Source organism: Eleginops maclovinus, chromosome 19 (genome assembly GCF_036324505.1).
Source record: "Eleginops maclovinus isolate JMC-PN-2008 ecotype Puerto Natales chromosome 19, JC_Emac_rtc_rv5, whole genome shotgun sequence".
NCBI lineage: Eukaryota > Metazoa > Chordata > Actinopteri > Perciformes > Eleginopidae > Eleginops > Eleginops maclovinus.
In genome coordinates, this window is record NC_086367.1 from 9,077,643 (window position 1) to 9,094,525 (window position 16,883).

General features: G+C 39.1%; 2 protein-coding genes across 2 annotated transcripts; both read left to right on the plus strand.

Annotated features, from left to right (window-relative positions):
- The first annotated feature begins 18 nt into the window (after positions 1–18).
- fam167b (family with sequence similarity 167 member B) lies at positions 19–3,063 on the plus strand. Its single transcript, XM_063908644.1, has 2 exons — positions 19–405; positions 1,297–3,063. Exons 1-2 carry the CDS (start codon positions 106–108, stop codon positions 1,558–1,560), a joined length of 564 nt encoding a protein of 187 aa, XP_063764714.1. The 5' UTR covers positions 19–105; the 3' UTR covers positions 1,561–3,063.
- A 1,794-nt stretch (positions 3,064–4,857) lies between these two features.
- lck (LCK proto-oncogene, Src family tyrosine kinase) lies at positions 4,858–16,798 on the plus strand. Its single transcript, XM_063908859.1, has 13 exons — positions 4,858–5,106; positions 6,707–6,818; positions 7,365–7,425; positions 7,986–8,076; positions 8,919–9,017; positions 9,170–9,273; positions 9,659–9,808; positions 9,900–10,052; positions 11,348–11,527; positions 13,375–13,451; positions 15,350–15,503; positions 15,655–15,786; positions 15,905–16,798. The coding sequence occupies exons 2-13, from the start codon at positions 6,711–6,713 to the stop codon at positions 16,099–16,101; spliced, it is 1,506 nt and encodes a 501-aa protein (XP_063764929.1). The 5' UTR covers positions 4,858–5,106; positions 6,707–6,710; the 3' UTR covers positions 16,102–16,798.
- Positions 16,799–16,883: the final 85 nt, after the last annotated feature.

Genomic DNA, 16,883 nt, shown 5'->3' on the forward strand with positions numbered 1-16,883 from the left:
TCCCTATAAAGGAGGTAAAGACCTGTTGCACTTTAATCGCCAAGCTGCTTACCCAGAGTGCAAACTGCACGTGAATTCCTAAAGTCTGCATTCGTCACTGAGCTGATGGATTTCAAAGAGTTTGGAGCTGAGTCGGAGGGAGACACGGAGGATCTGGACAGCGTGAAAGCACTCGCACAGAAGCTGAAGCTGCAGACCCGCAGACCGTCCTATCTTGAGTGGCAGGAGCGGGTACAGAGTGGACCGTGGAAGGAGAGTCACCCTGCAGCAGAAGGCCCGTGCTCTGGAGGAACAGAAGTCTCCGCGCCGGCAATCCTGAGGAATGAGAACTCAGAGCTGGTTGTGCGCAACATCTGTGGCTTTGACACCATTGATGATGCTTTGGAGTTTCTAAGGAAAGAGCTGGTGAGTGACTGCCTATTTTATCCAAATATATGTTGTACTGAAACTGAATCAGCTTGCCAAAGTTAGAAAGATTTTGGGGTATTTGAAATTGACTGATCAACTTATGAACAACACACGACATGTCTTAACAACCACAGTAAAATGGACAACGATTGGGATTGTAATTATTGTTATTAGCTAACTAAACTAGCTAAAACAATGTTTGTTTTGTAACATATAATGTTGCAAAGAGTTGATAACTTTGTCAAACCAAAATGAGTTTCAAAGTGACCTATGCATAAGGATTACACAGATGTCTGTCTTTCTAATTCACCTTTTAGGAACATACAATAGTAATCTGTTCATGTGTCAGAAATATGCTGCATGCAGCATGATTGCCTGACTTAACCCTTAAGCCTGTGGCTGTGTTAATGCATATCGCATAGATTTTAGTACAAGGTTTTCTTTTCTTTTTGAACATTGGAGGTTCAACCTTAGTTTCCATAATAAATAAAACAAACAGACACTAAAGGGCAAAAATGTCCCTCCAGTTAAAACCACACATTTTATGGCAATTAAAACATCGGGCTATTACATTTACAGCTGGCTTCAATATTGTCACTTCACAGCCATTTGTTTATATGCAATTTGTGAAGCACGCACAACGCTTGAATTCAGTGCTAACATGACTGACTTAATGCAGTCATCACAGCCTGAGCAAACAGTTTGTGAAGCAATACGATGTGTGTTTTCTCACAGGCTCCAGCCTGTAAACTCTACATTCCAGTGATTTACACATGTTGATATTGAGATAAATGATAAGAGCTATCCAAATCACAGCTTCCACATTCCCATACATTACTGATGATCAATTAAACCTCTCCTCCTTCCCCATTCTACCTCATCACTCAGAGGGAGATGCAGGTTCAGGACAATCTCCTGGCCCGTCAGCTGATCCGTCTGCGTGTGGAGATCCACCGACTGAAAGTGGAGCAAGTGTGCGGGCGCCATAAGGAGATGCTGGACGATGCCACGTACGAGCTGGAGGAGTGTGGCGAGGAGTCGGACCTGCTGTGTGACATCCCCATGAAGGCAGCCTTTGCCCTATCGACCCCGCTCAAACACCTTGGCCTTACCAAGATGAACATCAACTCCAGACGTTTCTCACTCTGTTAAAAACCCCCATTTGTGTTTCTGAGGATGTTCCCATGGCCTCCTCTGTGTTTGTGTTGACTAGATATTAGGCTTTTTTCCTCCTACTGGTGGGTGGGAGTGAACATGACTTTGCACCTTGGCTTGACATGAGAAAGCCTCAGTGTGGAGACCTGTAGGGGCACACCCCCTTAATACAGACACGCCTTCCTGTTGGACAGAGCTTGAGCTGCTCTACTGTTCACTATTGTTTGCACGTCATGTTAATCAGAGCAGATATAAGAAGAAGGCTTAGACTGAAATGTAAAGTTAGATATGGAATGGGAATAATTAACCCAATGATTCAGTGGTGTAAGGGCAAAACAGCTACAGGGAGAGATGCTGATAGAAGAGCAATCTCCCTTCAGAAAAGAAGCTTCATGGTCCCAGTAGACAGGGCAGATTACTTGACATCAGTGGTTCCCAACATAGGGGTCTGGCCAAAACAGGGGTACCACAATTTTGTGAGAGATTGTGAGATAATTAACTGGATCGGAAACACAAAAACCTTTTCCTCTTGTCATGTTTCATTACTGAATAATTTCACATATTGTTTCCTCTGATTTAACTGATTATATTCGTGTTTAAAAAGCTTTGAGCAAATAACCCGTTGCATAAAGTGTAGTTTTGTGGCACTATAGGCTATACTTAATGCATGGCTATTGTACGCCCATAAACAGAGGGGAAGAAGTAGAGGTTACGATCTGGTCTTGGCCTTTTAACCAATTTATTTGAGAAAAATGGGGAAAGATCAAGGTTAGCTAGTATCGCCATGTTTCAGGATGTTTGGAGATAAAGAAAATGAAGTGCAATGGTTCTAATGCACAAGGAATATCAAGATGCCAAGAGCCAAATAGCTAATAATGTAAATTTGCAGATTTTTTTTTTTCATATCTTATCAACTCTTTCATGACAAAGGCAAAAAGAAGCTCAATAGAGCCCAAAATGTTGAGAAGTCTTTGGATTACTGGTAAAAAAAAATGTGTTGAGTAGACTGAAATAAAAAAGCAATGGTAATGGTTAGCATCGCTTATATAAAAATAGTACTATAATCCAGCAATTTATTCCAGCTGGTAAAGCCTTCGTACGGCTACTGTCCTCACTATGTCCCCAAAGGAAGTTGGAGGTCACTCTTCAGCATTTTTACGCCTCTTCTTCATAATCCAAATATGTCTCCATAGCCTCACCACTGCAGTGACAGGATGCAGGAGGTTGTGCCTAAAGCATTTTGTTTTCCATTACTATATATGGCTGTTAAATGGTGCATTATAGCTTAATATTATTTGTGAGCAAGGAGGACAGCCTTTTGTTTAGTGATATTTTACATTGGTTTTAACTTTGTTGAATGTAAAAAAAAAGAAAGAAACTATGCATTATTGTAAAAACATCTACTGTAATATAAATGTATGTATGTGATAAATGAGTATAAAAAGAAATGCCTTAAAATGTAACTGTCTTGCACAAACAACGAACATTAAAAAAGACTTTAAAAAATGTCCCTTGTAGATTGGATTGTATTGGCATTAAATGTGAAAATGTGAATTATTACATGACTTTGAGCTGGTTCCGTGCATCTGCCTATGCACAATATATCCATCTTATCCAGCCTAACTGCTGCTACATCCTCCATGGGATCTATCCTTCATCCTAAAGCCATCCTGCACAAAAGTCTCTTGTTTCCTGCCATGAGACACTCATGCCCTGCTGTAATTTACAAACAGTGTGTGTGGCCCAAGAGGGATGAGCAGAAACACAGGCAGTTTTGGACATAATTAGTCGAACAAGAAACCAAATATGCTTTGCTAAAGTGTGACATGATTTCAAAGCGGCATACTTTTACCTCAGGACACGGATGACCTCCTGTTTGACAAAAGACCGCAAAAAAGTAGAAATGATGAAAGATGATTATATGAAAGATGCACAAAGGCCGAGGTTTGCCTTGAGGCTTTATTCTTTAGTGAATGCTTTATCAACAAAGCTCTGCAGAGTTGTGTTTCTCATGCCCCTCAGCTCTGCCCTGCAGATAGTTTCACTTGACCTCTTAACCGTATCATACCACATATGAACATATTTTGAAGAAGCTGGAATTAGAGACGAAACAAACTCAAGAATGTATGTTTTATGAATTGGTTAAGACTGACTGACTGAGTAGGCAGCAAAAAAGGGGGCAGCACCTGCACAGTGAAGTATGTCAGTAAGAGTGTTGGAAAAACATTTGGCATATTGATAGTATCTCAATTTGATTGCGTAACAGAATGTGATTTCCAACCACATTTAAAAGTAGCAACAGCTGTGGTCGAAGGGGAAACTAGGAATACCTTTTAAGCCTCATAAGGCCCACTAAAAACTGATCTCTAAATTTGGTGCCAGTATTCATCATAAAAGTGGTGAATTTGTGCCTGGTAAGATTCTGCATTCAGAAACAGATAATAACACTCAGCTCAGTAAAAGAATTACATTCTCACAGGTTTGTGCTTTAATGGAAAAAGAGTGAGCTCAGGTGGTTTCGTCTTAATCTATGTTGTGGCAGTCTTCTACGCAGATGCCTGTGCGCTTCCTGTAAGGTTTGGACCGACTTCCTGCCAGCGCGAGCTCTGTTGCAGCAGCAGCTCACCACAAGAGAAGAGAAGCGGCCTGCAGCAGAGAAAGATTTAGAACTTTACATGCAGGGCTGAATGTGATCATTCTCCCAGGAACATTGGTTAAATATGATGATTCGTCTTTGTTTCTTTGCCCCTCTACGAGCAAAATGTTGTTGATTATTTTCATATTTGGTTGTCATTGAAAACAAAGGTCAAAGTGTATTTTTAAAATGGTTCACTGGCCACAGTGTACACAGACACAAACCGCAAGTGTAATTGACAAAAATAGACATGTTTTCTTAACACCTAACCTGTCGTCTGATACCACAACACAGGAATGACAACTGCCCCTATCACAAAATTGGTGTTTTAGGTGTTGCATTATTTATTATGACTATTTTTAATCAATCTGATGCTGTTTGTACATTATTATATCGTGTATATTTTTAATTACAGTCTTTCATGGCTTTTGAATAACCCTGCATCCCTTCACCTTAAAGGTCACAGATCTACGGATGATACACACAAAAGTAAAATACATCATTTTCACTGAACCACTGTCTCACATAGCCTCCTTTTTTTAAACTGTGTTGGAAACATCTTTGGGAAAGCTGCTGTCCTGACCCCTTTACCATGGAGCCTTTAACTGCTCACACACAGCTGCATGTTGAAGCACCTGCTATAGAAGACGCCTGCAGAGCAACCCTCAACCTTTCAAACGACAGGAAACTCTGCTGTCGCTCTCCTCCGCTCCCCCAAATTATGTTCGCACATTTAGTTAGTGATTATAAGAGAAGCGGATGATGACATCTTCACACCTGTAGTGAAAAACTGCCTTTCTACTAAACACATTTTTAATTTTAAAAAGAGAAGTATTTAAAAGATATCTTTATGGAGGCACGTGATATCTGATATTGCACATTTGAGGAGACAATTCATATTTCAAGAGGTAAGTTTCACAGTTATGATTCTATCGTTGTCGCATAGTAAACATTATAATTTTCCTTTAGTTATCATATGTGTTACATGACAGATGCTACATAAATCAGAGATAATGTTTAGAGTTTATACATTAGTTTGTCTTTAATGTAAGGAAAAATAGAGGTGAATAATGTCCAAGCGCGAATTATGTCCCTTTAGCTACCATTACTATTTTGTTGTTTCCTGGTTCCAAATTAATGTCTATAAGAAAATATTTAAAGATACTATAGTCTCATTAGCACTGTTGATGAAAATGTGTTTAAAAAAAGGACAACATACAAACAAAAGTTGCCTCCTCATTAAAATGAATTACGCATGCAGTTTAATATTAAAGTTAAATGTTCTTCAGACGTGTTTGTAAGCTGTCACACAAATATGTTCTTAAGAGAGACACAAATGTATGTGATGATGACTAGATATGAAGTACAAAAAACTAATAAAATGACTAGTGAAATGTTGAAATTGGAACAGAGCTGCATCAACTAAAACATTAACATAAAATCAAATTTGTGTTGATATTTTGTTGCATTTCTAATTCTAGTTTATTTATTTATGGTGTTCATAATGTTTTTTTTGTAAGGTGGGTTTAATATCCTACAAGCTTCAATTACAATGTCAACATGTATCAGGTCATTCTTCAGACTTACAGAACATCTTCATAATACTCTGCAAGCAATAACAATCAGTATTTATTTGTCAAGGTCTTCAGGTCGTAAAAAAGAGGGTAGCCCCTGAATGGAAAATGCTGACTTTGTTTGTGTGACTCTGTGAGTACTGGCCATAATGCGTAGGAGTGCTGATAATTCTGAAAGAAATCAAGAAAAACTCTTCATAGAGTTCTGTGACTGCTCCTCTGGGTCTCAGTACAGTATTGGGTTGTTATTGTCAGGTCAGGGTTCTCCATATTGTTCTCACGGCTCCGAGCCTTTGGGACAGACGACCATTGCGATTAGCCCACTGACCCTGTTCCATGAGCGGCCCGCTGGGAGCTAAGTGAGCTTAAGAAAGCCAGCTCATACAGTGTACCAGTGTAAAACAAAATACAGAGCACACCATGATGGATTATACAAGATTAGTATCTTTTAGAATTTCATAGGGCTCGAGGTAGAATTGGAACATGTCCACTCCTGCGATTTGCATTAGTGGAAGTAACAATGTAGCAGTTTGTCACAGGGCTGGATGTGATTTTACTCTCAGGTTTATAGTGTTGAAAGAGTGCCTACAGATAAAGCTTTCACATGAGTTAGGCCCTTTGTTTCCAGCCCCGTTCACCACTAAGTCTCCATTTTGAGGCGAGGCCCTCATCACAGTATTACAGTATGACAGTTTTCGGAAACATTTATTTTTTCCTGCCCTCCGCCATAAATCAATTTTAGTTTGTTTTTTTGCCAACAGTATTTGACATCCTTATTAAGAATGCAGTGCAAACTGAAGGCATTCCTTAAGTGATATCAAAGCTATCTCAGATGCTGCACAAATATACTTACACCCGCCCTCGAAAAAATCAATAAACATTATTTTATGAACACTAATGCCCATTATGCTTTAATTAAACCTCTCAATTGCAGAAAAATGGGCTGCAACTGCAGTTCGGACAATTCAGAGAGTGACTGGATGGAGAACTTGGATGAAATCTGTGAACACTGCAACTGCGCCATACCCCCCCAGTCATGCAACCCAGTAAGTGCCAATGCACATATTGTATGTACAGGCGTGTGTTTGTGTCAGTTCATCATACATTGTGAATGTGAATGACCCCCTCTGCACATAAATTCACTGCAGTACATGTGGGGATGTGTGAACCTTTATTAGGCTACCACAATTCAATTCATGGCGTGTAAATTATGTAAACGTTTCCAAGAAAAATACAGCAATCTGGTTTTGTGTTTTGTATCCGTAATGGTTTATAACCTACTTGACTGTGAGGGAAGTTCTCTTTTGTGTTTGTGATTAAATTACAGTGTAATCATTCCCTCGGTGTTGTTTGTTTCCTCTGCGTTAGGAAGATATCCCGTTAGATTAGAAATGAAGTAGAAAGCCACCTGTGTGTGGCACATTATGTTGAGACATTTTGTCTGGGAGAAAAACCCAAACTGTTAGTGATAACATCGGCCTAATAATCAGAAATGTCTTTTACCATGAATGTGATAGTGACTTGTTGTTTCCACCGGAATCTTTCTACTGTTCTCTGGAAAGTCTGATATTTTTTTGTTTTTTCTTCTCCAGTACACAGACCAGCTGATTCATTATCCATCACAGTATTCACCTCCTACATCTCCTTTACCAGGTGAAAAAATACAACAAAATGTTCTATATCTGCAAGCAGTAAAGTGAATATCACACAAGTGATAAAATATGATTGAACGTGTAAATACATTTAAAAGCTTAGATTTTTTTTTTTTCCTTTATTCCAAACTCAACACTTGTAACATTTCCCATTTCCCTCCTTGTTTAAGTATTGTGTCTTAAATGCTTAAAGATATGACGTTAATATTTCCTTTCCTCACTTACAAAAATGCAAAAATGTAGCGACATTTGCTGCCAATGTGGCTTCACCTCTCTCCGTTTCAATATATTGCTCCTTTTTTTCCGGCAGACATTACCTTTAGCCATATTATCAATAATGCGCAACCATCACACATCAGCACTATGCAGAAGACTAAGCTTTGCCACTGTCTCCACTCAACATCGTCATCGAGTCTTTACCAGCAGCCAATCGTCAAAATGTCAATATCAAAAACAACTAAAGCATTTAATATATTCTAATAGTTAGTTTTGGGAGTGAAATCTGTCTGTATGTGTTAAACCTATATTGCATTTAACAAAAATGTACAATCCTCCTTGCAGACAACCTTGTGCTGGCCATATACAGTTATGAGCCAACCCATGATGGAGACTTGGGCTTTCAGAAGGGAGACAAACTCAAGATCATCAACAAGTAAGCTGCTCATTACCATAAAGTAAAGATAGGGAAATATATCTTAGAATATTTAGACACCAGACAACAATTCATATACTGTTCTCTTGACTCAACATTTCCTGAAGCTTCGTTTACGTTATACACTGAAAAAACTGAAACATTGACTTTTATTAAATGTATTATGTCCATACATTTCAAGTGTATTAGGTTAATTGAAAGCAATAATATTAAGTTTAGATAGAAAATATTAGGTTCAACTTAATATAGTTGCTTTCAACAAAGCTAATACAGCTACGTGAAATTTGTTGACATAATACATTTAATTAAAGTCAAGGTTTAGATTTTTCAGTGTAGGCCTATTCTGTATATATGAATAAACAGGAAATAAGGGATTGTTTGAATTAATTGAATGTTTGTTTGTTTAATGCATTTTTTTTTAGATAATACCATTTAATAATGTGAAAAACTATCAAGACAAAAATGTAATTGAACTTTTTAAATTAAAAATGAAATATGTGTTCCTTTTTGATTTCTGCTTTTAACACTCAGAAGATACAGCCCAGTGTTTGGTTGGGCTCTATTTCGTGTTATGCATTTCACGTTTAAGAATCTATACAGTGTCGGGAATTTTGTTGTATTGAACATCTCTACTGTCTCTTTTGTAAAGCAAGACATTTAAACGCCTCATACAATAAGCAGCATGCGATTCATTTCATGCACTGATCATTACCAATGCAGAGAACCCCTATTTCTGTGAGGGAGCCAACTGAAACTTCTTTCTGAAGGTGTACTCCTTCTCTCAGAAAGTCTAGATGGCTGTGTTTCATCACAGATTTGTAAACTCACTCTTTTGCCCTCAGGGAAGATCCAGAGTGGTATTTGGCGGAATCCCTCACCACAGGCCAGCAGGGCTACATCCCATACAACTTTGTTGCAATGACCACCATGGAGACTGAATCGTATGTCACACTGGAAACAAAATCATACAGCTCTCAACGCCATGTCACTCAACCTCAACCTCAACACCATGTCATATCATGCATGCTGTGTCCCTGAGGGAAGGGAAGTGGTTTGCTCAAAGTGTGAAGCATATCTTGTATTTGTGCTGCAGGTGGTTCTTTAAGAACATTTCGAGAAACGAAGCCACGCGTCTCCTCCTCTCGCCTGGGAATACACTGGGCTCCTTCTTGATTCGAGAGAGTGAAACAACCCAAGGTGATCTTTCTGTCATCATGGCATTGACTTGTGTATTTCAAAAGGCAGCATATTGGAGTATGGCCTTTAAATGTTATTTTGCTTAAAGGTCCTACCTACTGAATATTAAGACAAAGGGTGCGATTTTCCCTGTAAGGCTTTGTCTTGTTATTGCTGGCAGGTTTTCTTAAATATGACCCATTTCCCACAACCCTATCCCTGCTTCCCAACTCGTTTCACATGTTTGATTTCAGTTTTACTTTACTACTCTGAAATACTAACCCCACTAGATGTATCATAAATCAATATATTGTACGGTAATCTGATCATGAAAAATCTTTTTACACTAATACACTTAAACCTAGTTTAAAACATCACATTCCATTATGTTTCTTCTCTGTTTCAGGCTCATTCTCCTTATCAATCAGGGACTTGGACCACAACACTGGTGAAGTAGTCAAGCACTACAGAATCCGCAACATGGACGATGGTGGCTTCTACATCACAGCCAAGATATCATTTAGCTCGCTGAAGGAGATGGTCCAGCATCACACACGTGCGTGCAGTCTGTTGAAAGGGTTAAACCAGATTGCTGCGGGGTCTCTATCTAAATTATTCCAAATCTGTTGTGTCTCTGTATCATTCAGGTGAGGCAGATGGGCTGTGCACAAAGTTGGTGAAGCCGTGTCAGTCGAGGGCACCACAGAAACCCTGGTGGCAGGATGAGTGGGAGATTCCCAGAGAGACCCTGAAGCTGGAGCAAAAGCTGGGAGCAGGACAGTTTGGAGAAGTCTGGATGGGTAAGTGACAGAGAACACAATATGGGGGAAATGATTGATCCAATTAATTTATTTAATGTAATGTATTTATTTTTTTGTACAGAATGGTTTGCACAGTTTTGCACAGATCCATCACATGTACAGTTGTCAAGTTGTGGGCAGCTAAAGCCTTTAGCCTGGGTTTTTCCGCAGTGTATGCAGAACAGTTTCCTAAACACAGTCTTAATTGTATGAGCTGGTTCACTGAATAATGATGAGAGGTATTATCCCTGTTATGTCCACCACTCAAACAACATAAATCCAAAAGAGTTCATGAATCGTATGAATAGTATCTTAACAATTCTTACATAAACAAGATTGTTGAGTATTAAGTCAGACATGAAAATGTCCTGATCACAAGGGTATCAGTTTTAATTATCTGTGCCACAACATCCTTATTATTCAATTGAATGGGTAATTCCCTTCTTATTTCCATCTTCAATTGCCAGCACAGTGCAACATGCCAAACAAACCCCTGTATTAGAGATAAACATTGCCAACCATGGAACTTGTCCTCATTGCACAGTCACTCTCTATTTACGATATCTTCTTGCAGTCTGGGCACTGTATTTGTTTCTCTATTCGCATCCAAAGATTGGGGACATTCGAGGACATGCTTGAATAATGGGAGTGGTTTCCATTTGCTATTGAAGGTTTATTTTATTTTCATTTTGTTCCCAATGCTACGCTTTATGCACAGTGTGAGATGCTAAGCATTCCATGAGCATGGCTGTGGGTTTGAGTGACATATTTTAATGTACCAGATCTGGAATGAAGTCCTGTTTGCATGACAGTCATGTGGAACTATTGTTAGTTAGGCACATATTTGATTAAAACTCATGTCATAACAACTCTATTCATCACCGCATGACTCGTGTCATTCCCTGAGATTTATTCTAGCACCAAAATGAGGTCCACTTTTTGGATTTCGAGTGAATAGTTGAATAAAGATTACAATGGCTACAAACATGCATGTTCCTAACAGATTGAATGCCAATGAGTTTAGGCGCCATCTAACTTTTTCTTTTGCGCCATGATAAGAAGATTTTAATTACTTCAATGCTTAATGACCAAACACCTGCTAAACACGTTTGCTAGCAAACAAAACTGGTGGATAATATTATACCTGCTTAACATGAGCATGTTAACATCGTGATTGTTAGCATATTAGCATACTGATCAAGCACTGCTGTACCTGCTGGCATGGCTGTAGATTCTTTGTCTTGTTTTAAACAATGCCCTTTAGAAACCGACTGATGTCCAATGTATATTTTCAGGTGTCTACAATAATGACAGGAGGGTGGCAATTAAAAACCTGAAAATAGGCACAATGTCTGTGGAAGCCTTCCTGGCAGAGGCCAACATGATGAAGAACTTGCAGCATGCTCGTCTGGTCCGCCTCTTCGCCGTTGTCACGCAGGAGCCAATCTATATTGTCACGGAGTACATGGAGAACGGTGGGTAGAGTTGCCTTTGTGACGCATTTTACGGGAATTCCAGTTATCTGTTTTAACATGAAAAGAGGTCACTTAGTCACATGGAGTATGTCTAAGCCTGCCTGAAACGATCATTTCCTTAATCTCAGGCCCTGTTGCCCTAAAACCAAATGCGGTGTCATAAGCATAATGTCTGGGCCAGGGGAAAAAATAAATCAAAGGCAGCAGCATAGACGTTCAGGATCAAACATGTTGATCTGGAATTAGAAAAAATGATTGATTAGAGCGCTTGCTTTAACACAAGACTGGGCCGCCCAAAGCGGTTCATCCTTTTCATGAGTCATCATATTTAAAGACTTCAGTGATTTTGTTGAATTAGCTTTTGAACACACAGCTGTCTTGCTAGGTTTGATGAAAGATATAAACATTACTGAAATAATACTGTATAATCACAACCCCTGCATGGACATGAATGCAGCTGGGAGAGCAAACCTAAATAAGGGAGCTCGGTCATGAGCATTGCCTCTCAAAGCATGCTGCTCTGCTGAAGTGGCCTGCCTTCTGATAGGCTATTTTCAGCTTCTCCTCGCCAACGGTTCTGTATTTGCCGCTCTGTGCTAAAATGTTTCAAAGCAAACATGAACTTTCACTTCTTTTCCAGGCCCCTCCAGACAGGTTACTGGTGTTTACTCATGGAGGGGAAGTCTCTCCTGGCCCATCTGAGACAAGAGGGTGTTAAAATAGGAGAGGGTGATTCATCAGGTTATTGTTCACAAGACCCCTTGATGATACTTGGCTACTTTCCAGAGTCTGCATTACGCACATGCATTCACAGACACTCACAAGCACACGTGGGAAACTACATTGAACCACAAAATCAAGAAATAAAAAGAGACAATCGTGAGTGATGCAAACAACTTTCCACATTACAAGCTTTATGTCCTGTGATAGTTTAACACGCACAAATGCACAAGCCATTTCTTAGTGAAGCAGTATCTGTTTACCTTTAGTCTCAAAATGTATTTTTAGTTCTTCTTCACTGGGAGGAAAAACAACAGTATGCATAGAGAGATGCTGTCACAAACACAGCTTCACCCTTGCAGCTGAATTGAATGGAGTGCCTTTGTATGGTCTTGTATGAGTTGCCTGTAAACCACCAGCAGTTGCTCTACATGAGGCTGCCTCTTTGTCTGGGATCCACTTGTGGACAGGACACAATTGTCGCCTCTGTGTTCAAGAGAAAGGATGGCTCGTAGTTCCCGTCTTTTCAGTTTTTATTATGGAAGACAACAAAGATGGAAAATAACAGGCGTGCCAACCCTGCTTCCTTTTGTGACCTTGACAAAAAGCGTTCCTCCAGACTTCAAAAGCAGTCTTCCTGACTTTAAGCAGAGGAGCAAAGGCCTCCTCTTTCCTGGCACAGTCATTCCTCTTATTTCCTTTGGTTTGACTTGTTTGGCTTGTGTGCAGAGTTATTGTTCTATGCTTATCAAGCTCAACACAAAGTCTGCTGTCACAAACTATATGCATCAACTTGACTGATGCTTGTGCACTTCCTCAAAATGTTATGTTTTCTAATTTAAACTGCTATTATGGTCCAACTGTCTATTTTTGTCCATGAGCAATTGTGAGGTTTTTGACCAAGGAAAATAGAATCTTTAGTAACAGACTTGGCTTTACTTTTGTTGTCCAACTCAATTACACCGTGTTCTGTACTATTTAGTGTGTACTTGTGGTGGTAACCTACTTTATAGATATATCTGATTTCAGAAATAGGTTGCTGGAGTCCATCTATTTAGGCTGACGTGGTTTTTTGTTACAAAATGTTTTTTGTCTGAAAAGATACCAATTAAATGTCATTTTTACAGGAAGCCTAGTGGATTACTTGAAAACAACGGAGGGAAGCAGTTTGCCCACAAACGTTCTGATAGACATGGCGGCTCAGGCAAGACAACTCTTGTTTTTACTGTCAATGAATATGTGCTTTTATCTACATTCTCCATTTACCACACTCTGTTGCATTTATTCTTTCACATCCTATTCTCTCAGCATGATCCGCATAGACAGGAAACTGACCACTGTTTTAATGACACTTACACTCAATGCTATATCATGACAGAGCTGGGTGTGTGCGTGTGTTTGCAGAGGTGCATTTGGTCTAGACATGTTGGCACAAATAAAAGTGGTTACAACCAAAGAGCCAGAATAAGGGAGAAATTCACATTTTTTATTGACCCATATGGGAGTTCTTGTTGTGATTTTAAGCCTGACAAAAAATCGGATAAGTTGGACAGATGTTTAAACATGGATTAACGATGACTACAGGTTTAAAAGGTAGAACAACATTTTTGGAGTACACTTATTATGTCTTCTGTATCGAGGGCTTTATTAGAATATGATACCACTCTCATATCCTTCTGTTAAATATGAAGCTACAGCCAGGAGACGCTTAGCTTAGCCTAGTACAAATACTGGAAACAGCTAGCCTGGCTCTAAAAGTTAACTAAATCTGCCTACCAGCACATCTACAGCTCACTTAGCAGCACATTATATCTGGTTTAAAAACCTTAAGAATAGCTTCTTTTTTTAAAATTATGTTTTAATATTGGACAGTTCCAGCCTAGCTGTTGTTGAGCCATGTTTCCAATCTTTAAACTAGAGTAGGTTTAGCTAAGCTACTGTTTCTAGCTTAACTTTAAGCGTATAGATAAGAACAGTATCAATCTTCTTATTGAGAACTCAGCAACATAAAATGATGTAAGAACTTCAGAGAAATATCAAACTGTTATATTTCCTGCATCTACTTCTTTAAATGTTAGATGCTAATAAAGGAACTTTTGGGCGTGGGTGTGGGAAACCCAACCACCAGAAGACAGAATGATCCTTCATAGTCTAACGAGATTCTTCAGTTGAGAATAAGTTCAAACATAACTTTGTGGTGAACATAGTTCTAAGAAAGATGCATTCTAGCGTGTCTTAGTGCACTGATAGCATTTGTGGTAAAAACCCTAGCAAGGAACTCTAAAATCAGAGTGATTAATGACCTTGCTCAGCCACAATAGCCCATTAGACTGTCCACATACTTAAACATGTTGCTTAAAATGTGTATACATGAATGGAATCAGAACAGCTCGAGATTTTACTGGAATATCAGCTATAGGAGAGTAAGGGAGATACCTATCATTTACTGAATTCAAAGTGATGCTTTACAGTTTCTGATTGAATCATACCACAATCAAATAGAGAGTGAAGAGGCGTTAAGTTGCCTGAATTGGAAGTCATGACGATGGTAGAAGTTTATGAAATACAGAGACATACGTACATCTCACGTTCCTGACAAGCCCCCCCAGGGCCAGTTGCACCTATATAATACATTCTTGTGTCTGATATATACACCACTGACCCAGCAAACTGTTGGGAGTTAGAAACACTAACACAAACAAATAATCGACATTTAATCTTATTAAGATAACATCAATTGCTTTGTGCATTAGCATCACTTTAAATCATAGGTGTGCTTATCTAGAAACGACTAAAGACTGAATCAGAAACAGTCACTGAAATATTCATCGATTCTGCTGTTAGGTGAAGGCAAGACAGCAGTTTTTAGTATCAGGAAGTAGAGCAGTCACAGCTGGGTGTACCTGGGTCAAGTACAGAGTTAAAGGGTATAAGGAACTGACCTGGGGAAGTGGGAAACTCCCTGATTTGGGAGTGAACCAACCAGTCCATCTACCCAACACAAACAAATATTACACAATACTAAACCATACACAGGTCACCTACACTCACACTTTAACACACAGTGATGAGGCTTGTCTGATGATGTGCTGCCTCCTGCAGGTGGCGGATGGCATGGCTTTTATTGAGGAGAAGAATTACATCCATCGAGATGTGAGAGCAGCCAATATTCTGGTGTCCTGTGAGCTCATCTGTAAGATTGCAGACTTCGGACTGGCAAGGCTGATTGAGGACAATGAATACACAGCAAGAGAAGGTAAAACATCTTCGAAACACATCACCCACACTCCTAAAATTGACCACTGAATGAACACAATTATGTCTTTGTTGTTTGTCTCGAAGTGATTAAAAAATGTAAGTATTATACACATCTCTGCAGAAGATAAAGTTTCTTCCTGTGTTCATAGGTGCAAAGTTCCCCATCAAATGGACGGCTCCAGAGGCTATTAACTTTGGCACCTTTTCCATAAAGTCCGATGTGTGGTCATTTGGGATCCTCCTCACAGAGATAGTGACATATGGACGCATACCATACCCTGGTAAATACTAATTCATTCGCATACTAGTCCCTCCGAAAATCATTTTTTAAACACCTAAGTAAAGGTAAAATATAAACTTAAATGGTTTTAAACCATTGACAATTGAACTGTTTTTCAGGTATGTCCAACCCAGAGGTTATCCAGAATCTGGAACGGGGCTACAGAATGCCAAGGCCAGAAAACTGTCCAGAGGGGCTTTATAACGTCATGTGTCTGTGCTGGGGGGAAAACCCAGAGGACAGGCCCACCTTCGAGTACCTGAGGAGCGTTCTGGAGGATTTCTTCACGGCCACAGAGAGGCAGTACCAGGAATAGCTCTGATGAAGCAGAAAAACATACAGACTTACATTAAATGTATCAAACTAAAGGCATGGCTTGTGAAGATGGATGCTGGATTTTGTTTTATTTGTAGGTTACATGAGTAATTTGCTTCTACATTCATTTTATTTGATTGGCCTCTGATGATACAATCACATGTGGAACTGTAAACCAGGAAGCTCTTGTACAGCTGCAGAGGGAAGTGATATGCATGCTGCTTGAATTGACATGGAAACTGTAGCTGAGAAATTAGCAGCTTTCCTGGTGCTCATTATTAAGATGTAAATACCCTCAAAGTGCTCAGCTGTGTTTTACCTAGAAACATTTATATATTTTTTCCTTATGGTTTTACTTACAGTTAAAAGTTTAACATGGATGTTGTTTTGGCGTTACCTTAAATAATGCAGAACCAATCACAACCCATTTCACCAATGAGCCCCCATCAGATTATACTAGGTAATATACTGTATGGTTCATACGCAAAAATAATCAAATGTTTTAATCATGTTTTTATGAATATAAATACATGTATTAAAAAAATGTTTAAATTAAGTGCTTTTTGGACACTGTTTTAATCTTGGGTTATGAAATTCTGGAATTATACAAAAAACATTTTCAGACACTCTGTTAGTGTCTGTGATCATGGAAAATATTTTCTTGATGTGATGATTTGTAATAAAATGATACCAGTGGCTTCAGTTGCATTACTGCATTAGTTCATTAGGAAAACATTATTATTTACATACATTTTTTGCCCACATTATTATTTACATACATTT

Bases quoted from the DNA above. Each gene is read 5' to 3' on its own strand.
- fam167b (XM_063908644.1), top strand. From the start codon at position 106: ATGGATTTCAAAGAGTTTGGAGCTGAGTCGGAGGGAGACACGGAGGAT. The intron at 406-1,296 runs GTGAGTGACTGC...CTCATCACTCAG, and splicing joins AGTTTCTAAGGAAAGAGCTG to AGGGAGATGCAGGTTCAGGA.
- lck (XM_063908859.1), top strand. From the start codon at position 6,711: ATGGGCTGCAACTGCAGTTCGGACAATTCAGAGAGTGACTGGATGGAG. The intron at 10,053-11,347 runs GTAAGTGACAGA...GTATATTTTCAG, and splicing joins GTTTGGAGAAGTCTGGATGG to GTGTCTACAATAATGACAGG. The intron at 13,452-15,349 runs GCAAGACAACTC...TGCCTCCTGCAG, and splicing joins TGATAGACATGGCGGCTCAG to GTGGCGGATGGCATGGCTTT.